We start from the raw sequence: 13,141 nt of genomic DNA, 5'->3' as shown, positions 1-13,141 counted from the left end.
TCTCTTTTTACTTTGTCATAATCACCGGCAACTAGATGCTACGCTGGATAGAGAATGAATGCCAGCCAAGAGTTCTTGGCCGTGGCTCGACCGCCGCTGAGGTCGCCAAGAAATAGGTGGTCCAGAGCTAAGCCTCTGCACGGAGCAGACAGCACCATCGCCTGTGAATATCAACAAGAGACAAAAAGAAATATCAGTGATATCCAGAGACACCCTGAACATCGACCGTGAACATGGAGGTAAACGATAGCGACCGGCAATTCAACGGCCCTCGAAACAGACCCTCGAAACAGGACAAAAGACGCGAGATGCGCCGCCCCCAAATGTCCCGTCTGGGTAGGTAAGGGACATGGACCCTGCAATCTGTAACCGCCCGGCCCCTCACCAGAAATCGAGACATAACAGAAAATCAGCCTTGGCGTCTAGCAAAAAAAGATGCGGGTCGGCTGATTCTGGCCGGAACTACCAAAATAAAATAGTTGTGGCTTGTTTGCACATGATTGCCCCTGGAACAAAGAAGAAGAAATAGACGTGGCTGAGCGGATGGCTGCGAAATCTGCTGTAGTAGGACGGAGTAGTCCGCCGCCACTTTTGTTTCGGGCTTTGGGAAAGCTTTCCATCTTCCCCCTCTTTTTTTCGTCAGAGCTGGGCTCCATCATGACTGAAATGCGCTGAATATTGTTTGCGTAAAATTACTTTTTTTGACGTCAGTGCACTTCATGTGCCATCTAGGTAGGTATTGTACGAAGCCAACTTCTCTTGAATACAGGCACCTACAGTTAATGTCGACCCATGTATCGCGGCATACTACAATACGTCTAGATACTCTCCTGCTGCACGCACATACCCCTCGTATAATCCTTCTGCAATCCCTCCTCTTCCCATTCACCAAAACCTCTAGCCTGATGGGTTCAAGGTTCAAAGGCCGAAAGTCTGTCGACAGCTCCAGAATGTGCCGGGAAAGCCGTAGTCTGGGGTGTCCCTGTAAGACGGTTCTGTCAACAGTAGTAACCGCTCACCTACATTTCACCGCAACATAGACACCAAACCAGTGTCACAAAATGAATGCATACTCTATGAAGGCACCGTAATCTTCAAACATGTTTCCATACATAAAGTAGTCCCAGCAAAGGTAGTAGTATCAACTTACTCCTCGTCATCATCGTCATTGTTTCTGCTGGATTCCACCAACGCCGCCCAAGAGCCGCAGTGACTGCGCCACTCTCCCTCTACTGTATGTACCTTGCATGCAACCGGCACGAACCACAGCAGCATGTAATCCGAGGCAAAATCCACACGCCTCCACCAGCCATGCTGATTCGTGGCACAGGGCCATCGACAGCCGCTAAGGCTAACCGTCCAGCTGAGAAGACAAGACAGACAGACAGACGCGCGGAGAAAGGATCAAGTGTCCATGTCCGGCGTTTCCCCCCCCACCAAGCCCAGATCCCCTTGCCCGCATGATTATAAAAGCGAAATAAATAAGCTTGCCCGGACTGCTTCTGACACTCTTGTTTTTATTTTTCTATCTAGTCTTGTCTTTTTTTCCCTTCTCGCTTTTTCTTCTTCCCTTCCAGCTCGTGTTTCGCGCGACATTTTTCTAAACCGCCTCTTCTAAAACCTCAGATACCCCGCCATCATGTCTGCCAACGACTACTACAACTCCGCCGGCGGTAGCGGCTACCCTCAGCAGCAGCAATACGGCCAGCAGCAGCAGCAGTACGGCGGTTATCCCCAGCAGCAGCAGGGCTACCCTCAACAGGTTCGTCTTCGACTCCTCCGATAAAACATCCCAGCTCTCTCGACTTACACATTTCCCCCCCAAAAAACAGCAGCAGTACGGCCAGCCTCAGCAGCAATACCAGCAGCACCAGCAGCAGTACGGCCAGCCCCAGGGCTACGACAACAACCGCAGCGCCTCCCCCTACGGCCAGCCCCAGTACGACCAGCAGCAACAGCACCAGTACCAGCAGCACCAGCAGCAGCAGCAGTACGGCCAGCCCGGCTACAGCCAGTACCCCGGCTCCGAGCAGCAGTACCCCGGCGGTGCCCCCGGCGCTGAGGGTCAGGACGGCGACCGCGGCCTCGGCGCAACCCTCATCGGCGGCGGCGTCGCTGGTTTCGCCGCCAAGAAGGCCGGTGGCGGTCTGATTGGCAGCGGCCTCGCGGCTGTTGCCGGTGCCATTGGCGCCAACTTGATTGAGAATGCCTTCGAGTGCGTTGTGTTCCAAAAAATCTGGCCAGAAGGGGGATGTGTATGCTAACAGAGTTGTTATAGGAAGCACAAGGAGAAGAAGGAGGCAGAGAACATGTACTATGGAGGCCAACAACAGGGACACCACCACCACCGTGATTAAACGGGGCGTATCGAACGCGATGAGGACTTTTTAGTTGCTTTTTATATTGTTAGCATTTCATGATATATGAGGGGCGTTTAATGTCTTGTGTTTTATATGAAATAAGAATCATGACGACTGTACATGTCCCGTTGGTTGCTTGCAATACTTTTGGTTTCTGATGTACTGGCGTTTGTTGCAGAGTCCATAGACTACAATACGGACTTGGACACAAATACTTTGAACCCACATAGGATGCATCTACATGTCACATATAGTACTCACTTGTATTTGAAATCCACTGTCTTACTTGTCGCTCGACAAGGTATCTTCAATCATATTGTTTCGTCACATTCTTAACCTCAAGTTCTTATCACCCGATATCAATAGAATATTCAATAATTCATTTCCCAACTGGTGGGCTTCATATAATTTGGTATTTGCGTGTTATATATAAACCGCAGGTTGCGTCACATCATAATCCACGTACAGTGGCTGGTTCCACTGCCTGGAGCTCCCAAAGCATCATATCAAAACCATTGGGCCAATGCAAATGTGTTCGTGATTTGGCCTCCATTTCCCATACCCAAAATAAACTAAAACAACACATCCAAAACTACGGGTATCCAGATTAAACCTCCTCAGTAGCTCGCTTCTCCGCGGTGGAATCCCGCGTCTTGGCATCGTAATCCTCGTCGTGCACAGCCTTGGGCTTGTCGTCCCAGCCGGCGACCTCGGCGGCGTCGTGGTCGTAGGCCACATCGAAGCTCTTGCGGAGCTGCTCAGGGCCCAAGAACGTCAAGACCAGGACATAAGCGTAGACGCAGCCCATGAAGATGCAAATGACTTTGCCGTAATCGTAGCGCTTTGTGCCGGAAGCTGTGGGCGGCAGAGGGAAGCGCTCGCCAATGCGCGCCTCGATGGTGGAAGAGGCGGATGACACTAGGTTACCCAGCTGGTAGGCGGTACCAACGACAAAGGTTCTGAAGGCGCCGGGAGACAGCTCCATCAGGTGGATGGGGATGACTCCCCAGGCGCCCTGGACGCAGAACTGCTGGAAGAAAGCAGCGGCCATGACGGACGTGTCGTGCACAAAGGTGTAGGGGTAGAGCAGAGCGCCGCCGACAATGCAGCAGCAGCAGATGCTGAAACGACGGCCAAGAGACTGGCTCATGAAGCCAACAACAGTACCGCCCGTCATGGCGCCCAGGTTAGCAACGACTTGTGTCACGGTGACCTTGTTGGGGCTGAATTGCAGCTGGTTCGTCAACATGGTAGGGTACAGATCCTGGCTGCCGTGGCTCATAAAGTTAAAGCCTGCCATGAGCAAAACAAGGTAGGTCAACAGGAGCCAGTGGCGCTTGATGGCCACCTTGCCCTCCTTGATGAAAACCTTGCCAACAGACTCGTCCCCGCTTCTGCTCTGACCAGCCTCGATACGCATACGCTCGCGCTCGCGGTATGTCTGGGTCTCGGGCATCATCAGACGGAAGATGATGAAGAGAACGGGAGGACAGGCGCCGAACCAGAACAGAGGGCGCCATCCGTGAGAGGTGGTGTTGACGAGACCACGAGCGAAAGCAGTGGCGAGAAGATATCCAAAGGCATACTGTTAAGGTCAAAATGATTAGCAAACTAGGAATTCCTATTGTTTCGCGCTTCTAAACAGAGGGAATATTGACGCCAACTTACACCTTGCTGGAGGATACCGCTAATGATACCGCGAGCCTCTTCCGGGCAGTCTTCCAGAGCTGTGGCAGCCGCATTTCCGTACAGACCTCCCATGGCAACGCCAAACAGGGCACGGCAGGCGAGGAATTGCTTGTATGTGTTGCAGAAGCCGGTTCCCTACAAATGCCAGCCATAGTTAGCGGTTTTTCCTCAATGAAATTATTCTCCGAGATTTTAATAGCCATGATTGCGAAGCAGAATCAATAGCCCCGGCAGTTGATTGAGTGCGTGCAGTGCCGCTACCACTGGCGGGGTTTGGGGGTCTGTAGCCAAGGCGGGTGGCACCGCCGGCTCAATCTTGGCGGCATCTCGCCAAGTCCCAGTTTGCAATTGGACGCCATGCTTCAAAATCGCGAAAATAGGATTCGAGGGGTTTTCTTACCAGTTCCAGGGCGATAAATAACAGGTTGTTGACGATAAACGGCCACTTGCGACCGTAGCGATCGGCGGCAACACCAAAGGCAATTGAGCCGACGGATCGGAACATGAGCACCAGCGTGATGCCCCAGGTGATGTCTGTGGTGGTCTTGTCAAACTGCTTGGCCAGGTCCGCCACGGTCAGGGACACGGTGAAGAAGTCAAAGGCGTCCCACGTCCAGGCCCAGAAGGCAATGGCGAAAAAGGACCATTGCTGGCGGTTGAGCATGCGCAGAAGCTTCCATGGATTGGGCACGTTGAGCATGGGAGGCTTGAGCGACGAGAACCGCGTGGCCAAGTAGCGGCCAGCCGACATGTTGTCGTAGTTCTCGGGAACCCAGTACTCCTCTTGATTCCCAACCATGATGGCGGTGTTTGCTGAAATGACGATGTTATGAGACAAGGTCAAGGGAGGGGAGAAAGAAGAAGAGGAAAAGGGCCGTAAAGAGGAATGAGCTCCAAAATCTGGAGGAGGAGGGGGAGGAGGAGATGATATATAGAAAATGCGGAGCAAGGGAAGAGGGCGAGGGGCGATACGTACTCGCAGACACAGACGAAGTTGGGGAACCCCAGAATGATCATGTACAAAAGCGGGAATCATCCAGGGTTGAGGCTTACCTGTGCCTGTGCTCCTAGCCCATCTCCACGCTTCCTGGGGCCGGCCCACGAGCCAGTCTAGAACGGCGAAATCGCAACAATACAAGCACGAGTACATGCCAGTGTGTGATACTGGCACTGGCTCGGGGATGGGGCCAGGATGGGGCTAGAAATCAAGCCTAGTTATTCTCTAGCCTTGCCTCCACAGACATCACGGCAACACAAGCTTATTCTCTGTTGCTGTTGAGGTGGGCTGAGACCCATCGTCATGCCCGGTGCGCGTACCAGCAGCCTGGCTATTGTAGGATCTGCCAGCCATGGCCTGGGTAGCTGTACCTGTGCAATGAATGAGAATACGAAGCAACAACCGGGGTCGGGGCGAAGAGAGGTAGAATCAGAGAAAAGCAAAGCGTGATCCACCCGGGTTGGAACCACCATGACAGCGTCTGCCGGCCAGTCACACACCATGAGATGGAGCCCATCGCAAGTGACTTACATGGATGTCACAAACCAACGGAGCAACATCCCAAATCATGGTTTGCCGTTCAAACGCATCTTCGTGGGAATTCGTAATGCATACTCCTACCCTTGCTTTGCCTGCCTTTGCTTTGACAGCCGGAAGCGGCCAAACTCTGTGACCTCAAGTCTGTTTAGCGGGCACACATCGGATGACGGCGAAGAAGTCTCCAATTTCGGAAAAGAACGGCGGCCATGCCGAAGAAGGGTCATGTATTACAAAGTACGATGCTTGCAACAATGTAGAAGCAGCCGCATTTACTCGATCATCGTCGTTGCTTGACTCGTCTCGATATCTTTGCGAGTTGGAGATAAACCTAAAAACCAAGTTCGATAAAACGCCAACCGACCGGAATAACGCCTCTATGGCTGGCCAGAGCCCTGATTCGAGATGCCTAGCCGAGAAACTTGACCATGATGCAAGCCGTGGTCAGCCCTCTTTCTCCGCCATTCAAGCATAACATGATTCGGAAATCGCGAAAGCAGCCCGTCTCCAACTCGTGACAATGAGCCATTTGCCAGAGCTGCTAGTAAGCTAACAACAGCCAAAATCACAGAGCAGCTTCTCCAGATTCAGTGGCAATTCCACGGATCTACAAACATGGCACACTTGCTCGTACTTGGCGCCATCATCGCATATCGGATTTTGCTTTCCCCAGGCCCTTTGCCTCGAGGTGTGTTGTTCCCCGCCAAAACGAAGTCACGAATAGTTTGTCTTTGGACTAGGATCTGCAGCACTAGATGCCAAGCCTAATCCCGTCTTGGCAGCAATGACAGCCTTCTCGGCACGAGATTGCCGGTATGCGGTCTTGGCGTGGCATCTCTGGCGAGCACAGGCCAATGAGGCTCTCGAGATTGCTTCCCCGCTCGCATGGGGTTAGCCTTTTTGCTTTTTTGGCGCTGCCGCTTAATGCAAGGCAAGGCCAGGGCAAGGAAACTCTGTCCGCTTGCCTCAGCAGCAGGCACCAGTATTTCTTTTTTTTCTATTTCTTTTTTTCTCTTTTTTTTTCTTTTTTTGCAAGCCACAGCTTTGACTAGCGGTATTACATAAGTTAGTACGCGCATTTTGGTGCCCTTCCATTGGCTGGCAAATTCGGTTGATTCGGCTATTACTTCTGATTGCCGGCGCTGCACCGCACCTCTTCGCTTGAAAGGAGGAAAAACAAGCATGAAGGCTTGAGGAAAAGCCCACCAACTAGACGAGGGAAGGCTTAGAGAAGCAGAAAAGAAGACACTAGCAGTTTTGCTGGCTCGTACTATGTACAAGTGCGACGCGAGGCCGAAGCCAGCTCACATGCAGGCTCTTCCGGAGGAAGTCCGAACAGTCCCAGATATAGGTAGTCTGCTTTTTTTGACTCAGTTCACAGATCCTAGTTCCCTGCAGCACAGCTGGTGTCTGGATGCGACCTTGACAGAGGCAAAACGTAAGCGGCTTCCCAGCTCGTCCAGGCCAGGGCATGCGAATACGGACATAATGAGATGCACCAAAATCTGAAAACGGCCAAAGTGGAAAAAAAAAGAAGAAAAAAAAAGCACAGACGACACACACGTGATTACTTCTCTTGACAATAGGGCTCCAGCTCATGGGCAACAATAGGATTTAGTCCCGCCCAATTGACATGGAAAATACTAGTCCAGCCCCAAAAGCCAACAATCTAGAACCTAGAGCCCAGGGCGTTAGAGTTGGCATGTCTTCCCACGCGAACAGCACGAGGCTCCGGAGCCCAAGATCGAACAGCGGCGTTTTCGTCTGTTGCAAAATCTAAGCACTAGACGACAGATGCAACCCACAGGACAATAGATAGACTCCAGAATGCGACGTTGGCCACGCGAGAGCTCCCTAGTGTAGCCAGGAATAGCAATCCTTTCATTTTCAGCTCACGGAGCGTCACCATGCCCTGTGCGGGTGAACACGATGTGAGCTTCAAACACCGAATACTAGTCTCAGCCTCCATTCCTCGGCCTTTGAAAAGTTCTGATTAGCAATGGAGAAGAGGAAAAAAAAGTCAAATCCCTGCAACGTCTCCGACAGCTCTCCGGATTCATCCACCATTGCAACGCCTTCTCCTCCGCAAATCTCATCTCCAAATCTAAGATCCGGTTTTTTCTCGTACTCCATGTAACACCACATCTCCGGAACGTCAAATCAAATCCCCTTTACCCCAAACTTTTCTCGTCTCCACGCAGACGAAAATCTCCTCTCTCGCTCGCAACAGGCATGTCGCCAGAGAATCATATACAGTAAAACCTCGCCTCGAACCACCGGCGGCCCCAAAAAAATCCACTATTCATGCTCGGTCCCTTTCCGCGCACTAAGCCCTCTCCAACTGCCGCCCCAACCAAGACCATTGATTTTTTCTCCCCCGGTTTCCCCACGTCCGTCCCATTCTTTTCTGTTTCCCCACATCTCGACCCCAAAAATTCTCGTCTCATCACGGCGCTTCTCCAACGCCCGTTCGACTTTTCAACCTTACGAAACTCTCAGCGATGCGGAGAAAAGGGGGGTTCGGAATGATACGGGAGGAGGGCCGCGTCAATCGTAATCAAGCATAGACCAAGCAATTACATTAATCATTCTCACAAGTCATCGCTTCAACATACAGAGATATTCGTGGTGTTTCTGATAAGCCTGTCAAGCATTCTCTTCCACTTACTCCCACTTCCCGCGCCACTTCCGAACTCTTCCTTACTTATCTACTACTGCGAGTCATGCTCACGACTGGTTAAAGCTTCAAAGCTCAAAAACAAGACTTAGTTTCCGAATTGCATAATCTTAATTCAGTCCAGCTTGAACCAAAACTATCAAAACTACTCAGGTCGACTATTCCTCATCACTATATTGCCTCAACGCCTCTCCTGCCGCCCTCCCTCCGGGGTATCGGAAAACCAAAACCAAAAAAAAAAAAAAAAGGAGACTTGCCCGTTTAATAGTCCTACACACGTACAAACCCCGATATTAATTCAACCCGTAAAGATTTCAGTCTCCGTCTCGTGTCATTATATGCGTCTTGACGATGCCGTAATTTTGTATAGCCCTTCATTGTCTTGCAGATCCCATCTTGTACGCTCTTGAAAAATAAAAAGAGAGAGAAGAGAAACGGGAGAAGGAGATGCTAGCAAAGCTAGCTCACCCTCTCTAGATTGCGCGTCCAGCGAGGGTCATTAGCATCATGGCTCCGTCCGTAATTGCCGTTTGTGATGCCTCACCCGCTGCCTCGAGTCAAACTCCGCCACCCATAAAGGCAGCAAGGTCGTCGAGGTCGAGAAGCTGGCGCTCAAAAGCCTCGCACAGCTCTGGGGCAGTCATGTCTTGACTCGTGGTCTGGCCGTCGTGGACTGAGACCATGCCGTTTTGAACCATCTCGGGGCTTTGCCGCTTAATGTCATGCACCTGCATATTTGCTTGCGGTGCACCGGCGGGCGGCGGGGATACGGTGTCTGGGGTGGAGACGTTGTTAGAACCCCCGTTGATAGTTGTGACCCCGGGCCGTCGCGGAAGAGAAATGGGCGGCTCGCTCTCCCCTCGGGCAGAGCCGGATACTGAGCGTGGCTCAGCAGCGTGCTGGCCAGGCGCGGCACCAGGGGGTTGCTGATCATACTCCATGGCGTCTGGATTGGTATCTGCATTTGATGACATCTCATCCTTGATGGCGGCTGGGGGCATGTGAGGATGGCCTCCGTGGCCAGTAGGCCCGCCCATGATGGCCGCGGCATCGTTGTGAAGGACACGCTGCATAACGGTCAGGTGCCTAAGCCAACTAGTCATGAGAGGCCAATTCTCGTTGCCATCATGCATGAAGCGCAGCCCGTCCTTGACAATGTGCGCCGCCGTCTCGACCGCATTGGGAGGCGTCAACCCCTTGAGTGAAAGGTAGGCAATGGTTGCGCCAGCAGTGAATGCGGAGAAGAGCATGAAAATGGGGAAGCAGGTGACATGATCCTTCTCAGCGCCAGACTCGACCGCAGTCAGGAGAGACAGGGTGCCGTGGCACGAAGTGAAGAGACGGTCCACGATATCGTGGCATCGAGGGGTCATGCGGTATGTCTCCAAGTTGAACGTGGGAGACGTGACATCCTCTAAAAGACGTCGGCGATGGACGAAAATGGTGGCGCAGTGAATCAGGCAGTGCAGCATGGCAAAAGTATAGCCAGACCCCATCGTCATATGAAGGTTGATCTGGCCAGGTTTGTCGACAAACTGCATGGGGAGGGTGGCTCGGAGCCTCTCGATCTTGATGATGAGGTCCGTGCAGTCATCCTCGCGAAAGGTGGACACGGCGAGCATGCCAACAACATCGCGCCAGATAGTGGCAGCCAAGACGATGTATCCATACTCGCCAATCTCGCCGGTGGGCACATGGCCAGGCGACGCATGGGCGTTGTGCTGGGCGAGCTGCTGCGGAAGCGTCTTCACATATACGGTGTTACCAAAGGCGAAGTTGATGTCCGAGCAAGGCAGGGCCACATCAGCAGTGTCCTGGAGAGCCAGGGCGGGGTAGCGGCCAGGCGTACAGGTGAGGAGGCAGTCGAGGATGTAAGTCAGCCAGAGGGTGCGGCGAAAAGACTCGTCACGCAGGAACTGGTCGGCATTGTCAGATGTGTGATGGCTGTTAAGAATCCGGTACATCTGCAACAGCCGCGTGGCCTGGCCAAGGTAGACGTAGGCACGGACGGCATTCCGGCTACCCCATTCGTGAATGATGACGAGGCAGAGAGCCTGGATGTCGGCGAGATTGGGCTGGTCCAGGTTGGCATTGATTAGGGAGATTGTCTTGCCGGCAAAGGTGTCGGCCGCCGCCGTGGGATTGCCGCCATAGCGACGGATGAGGTTGGGAGAGCTCCTGGAGATGCATCAGCACATGTTCCAGTATTCCAGAGACAAGAAACATGAAACAAGAAACAGGCATAGAAATGGCCAAAAACACCATTCCCCGGCCCAGACCAATGCGCGTTCCTGGACGCCAAGCCACAACGGACAAGGCTTGCAGCCTGACATGCGGCGTCGGATCGGGCATTTTTGATCCACTGGAGCCGGCCGCGGCTGAAACATGTGGCCTTGCTGCATGACGGCAGCACATGCCTTGGAGCAGAAAAGAAAAGAAAAAAAAGAGACACTTACCGCGCGGCGCATGTCAAAAGACCGTAGACGAGGCTTGATTCCAGCGTGCCGTTCTTGAGCTGCTGCACAAACGTCGGCTTGTGAAAGGCCACGCAGGCCGGGAATGTCTTTGACACAACACGCTCACACTCAGCGAGGAGCTCCGGTGTAAGCCTGAGGCAGCGTTAGCAAAATATTCCGCTTCGGGTTCCGGCGGCTTCAGCGGCTTTAGCGGCCAATAGCGAGACTGGAGGGATTTGACAGGCTGCGCATAGGGCGGCGGTAAAAAGAAAAAAATCGGGCCTTCTGCCATCCGAACGGAAATGGGCGAGTGGGGACCAGAAACAAGTAGCATAGCAACGTGTGCACGAGGCTAAAAGGGCGGCCGGGCCACTCGGGGGGAATAGTCGGGGGCAGAGGCTGTACCGAGGGCCAAGGGCTAGGGCCAGGGGACGAGACGGGATTGACACCGTTCGAAGAGAGGCCAAGGCAACGATGGCGTCGATGCAAGGAGGGGGAATGAGGAGAAGGAAAGGATAGATAATAATAATTATCTTTTTTCCTTTTTTTCCTTGTGACGGGCGGCGACAGAGGGTAAAAGAGGGGGGCGCGTAAGGAAACAAAGCACTCACTTTTCGGAGGTGGCCTGAACATGTCTGGCTCCGCCTGAGCCCACAACGGGCTGCCTGGCGTCAGAGGCACCGGGCCCGGAGGCCGGCAAAGCGTCGCGAGCAGGACGATGGGCAGCGGTATGGCGAGCTGGGCTCTGGCCGTGGTGATGGGCCATGCTCTCCGAGGGCAGATAGCACTCGTGCATGCCTTTTGCGCAGTTTTTGCAAGGCGCGCGGCCGTTTTCGTAGACGCACTTGGTTTTGCCCTTGCGGCAGCGCACACAAGCGCCGCCGGCTCTGAGGGCAGTGGAGCGCACCACGCCGGAGGACATTGTGGGCGAAGCTTCGGGTCAGAGGAGAGGGGATTGACGAGGGAAAAACTGCACGATGCGAGGCGAGGCGCGTGGCCGTCACAGAGACGACTTGGTCGGCACCGGGCTTTTGCTGCGTCGCGATGGTGACGGGCAAGTTGGCAGAGGCCCGGAGTTGGCGACACCGCAGGTCCGGGATCAAGACGGTGCGCGCGCTGGCGACTGGCTCGTCTCGGCAGAGATTGCGTGAGCAAAGAAGCAGGCAAGATGGTGGACGCCGCGGGAAAGGGGCAATGGAGGGGATGAGGATGGCAGGTCTGCACAGCGCAGGTGAGTGAAGGGATAGAAGAAGAGAGAAAAAATGAGTCTGGCGATGGGTGAAGGAGGAAGAGATGGAACAGGAGACGGGCGCGAGGGTCTTTGGGGGACGAAAGGCGGGGGGCGTGTCGAGAGAGTGTGTGTTCCAGCGGACAGCGGGCAGCGGCCACAGCTTGAGAAGCCCCACGGGCGGATCGGCTTGAGGCGTTGTCCTGCCGGCCTCGAGGCCCCACCCACAGGGTTCTGGACAGCCGTTTTTTCAGTGCGCCCAGCGAGTTCCTCCAGCGGCACAGTGCTGTAGCAGTACTCGGTTCGACTTGGATCTCGTTTGTTCTTCTTCTTCTTCATCATCGTCATATCATCTCAATATAGCAAGCAAGCGCTCTGCTATCCAAGTCTACTCGGCATCAGAAAGCCTTCTACTTCCAGCAGAAACAGTTGAGGCATTGGCCTTCGCAAAGCCCCGGAATGTGGCCTCCCGTCCTCTTTACCACCCAGCGTTGGCCCAAGTCACAGACGCCTGCGCTCTTTTCCTGGGGTGTGCGAAAGCGAGTGTCGCGCTCTTCCGGCCGGGCTAGTGCCAGTGCCCTTGGTACATCCAGTCAGGTATCCCACAATGACGCAGCCAGCCCAGGACAGATCGGAGTTTTGTCGCCTGCCGTGCTTCTCCCCGATACAGCCACAGTACTCGAGGCCTGGACCAGCAAGCGTCCAACAGCTGGTGCTTGCTTTGTACTTGCTTTGTACTTGCTGTACTTGATCCATGCCCATCGAGGCACGATTTGCTCTCGCGACTCAGTCAAGCATCCATCAATCATCAATCCTCTCTGGTGACAGCAGAGTCGAGGGCCCGCAGGTTCCCGTCAACGTGCACTGTATGCAGCTCAGCTAAGTAGGTGCATTAACCCGTCCAAAGGCAATTCGAGCTCTTGTCATCGCGCGTCCGCACTACAGGATGCCCACGTCTGCCGATGGGTGAGCGACCCTCGCCCCCTTTCCCCCATTTCTCATCCCCGACCTTGGTTCTCATTTTACCAGCAAGCGCCGATTGCTCTTCCCACAGCCGGGCTCGCCCACTTTGGTCCGGGGGACCAATGACGACGAGCTTGCTGAGATGCGGCCAATCAGCCAGTCCCTTTACGCCGTGCCCCAGCAGATGGGCTGACTGACGCGGCGCGTGGTGCACCTGGAAAAGCTCTCCGTGAG

At 53.9% G+C, this 13,141-nt stretch overlaps 3 protein-coding genes across 3 annotated transcripts; 1 reads left to right on the top strand and 2 right to left on the bottom strand.

Moving 5' to 3' along the window:
- Positions 1-1,539: 1,539 nt before the first annotated feature.
- On the top strand, positions 1,540-2,480 carry TRIVIDRAFT_215543 (uncharacterized protein; the record flags this gene model as incomplete). The annotated part of the gene is made up of 3 exons (XM_014103092.1): positions 1,540-1,762; positions 1,833-2,215; positions 2,279-2,480. 3 exons carry the CDS (start codon positions 1,640-1,642, stop codon positions 2,355-2,357), a joined length of 585 nt encoding a protein of 194 aa, XP_013958567.1.
- A 252-nt stretch (positions 2,481-2,732) lies between these two features.
- Positions 2,733-4,908, bottom strand: TRIVIDRAFT_177974 (uncharacterized protein; the record flags this gene model as incomplete). Its single annotated transcript, XM_014103091.1, has 3 exons — positions 2,733-3,945; positions 4,029-4,184; positions 4,450-4,908. The coding sequence occupies 3 exons, from the start codon at positions 4,846-4,848 to the stop codon at positions 2,968-2,970; spliced, it is 1,533 nt and encodes a 510-aa protein (XP_013958566.1).
- Positions 4,909-8,817: 3,909 nt separating this feature from the next.
- Positions 8,818-11,512, bottom strand: TRIVIDRAFT_145407 (uncharacterized protein; the record flags this gene model as incomplete). Its single annotated transcript, XM_014103090.1, has 3 exons — positions 8,818-10,438; positions 10,717-10,869; positions 11,328-11,512. The coding sequence occupies 3 exons, from the start codon at positions 11,510-11,512 to the stop codon at positions 8,818-8,820; spliced, it is 1,959 nt and encodes a 652-aa protein (XP_013958565.1).
- Positions 11,513-13,141: the final 1,629 nt, after the last annotated feature.

The sequence above is a fragment of the Trichoderma virens genome (assembly GCF_000170995.1).
Source record: "Trichoderma virens Gv29-8 chromosome Unknown TRIVIscaffold_4, whole genome shotgun sequence".
Classification (NCBI taxonomy): Eukaryota; Fungi; Ascomycota; class Sordariomycetes; order Hypocreales; family Hypocreaceae; genus Trichoderma; species Trichoderma virens.
This window is presented reverse-complemented; position numbering and strand designations above follow the sequence as displayed.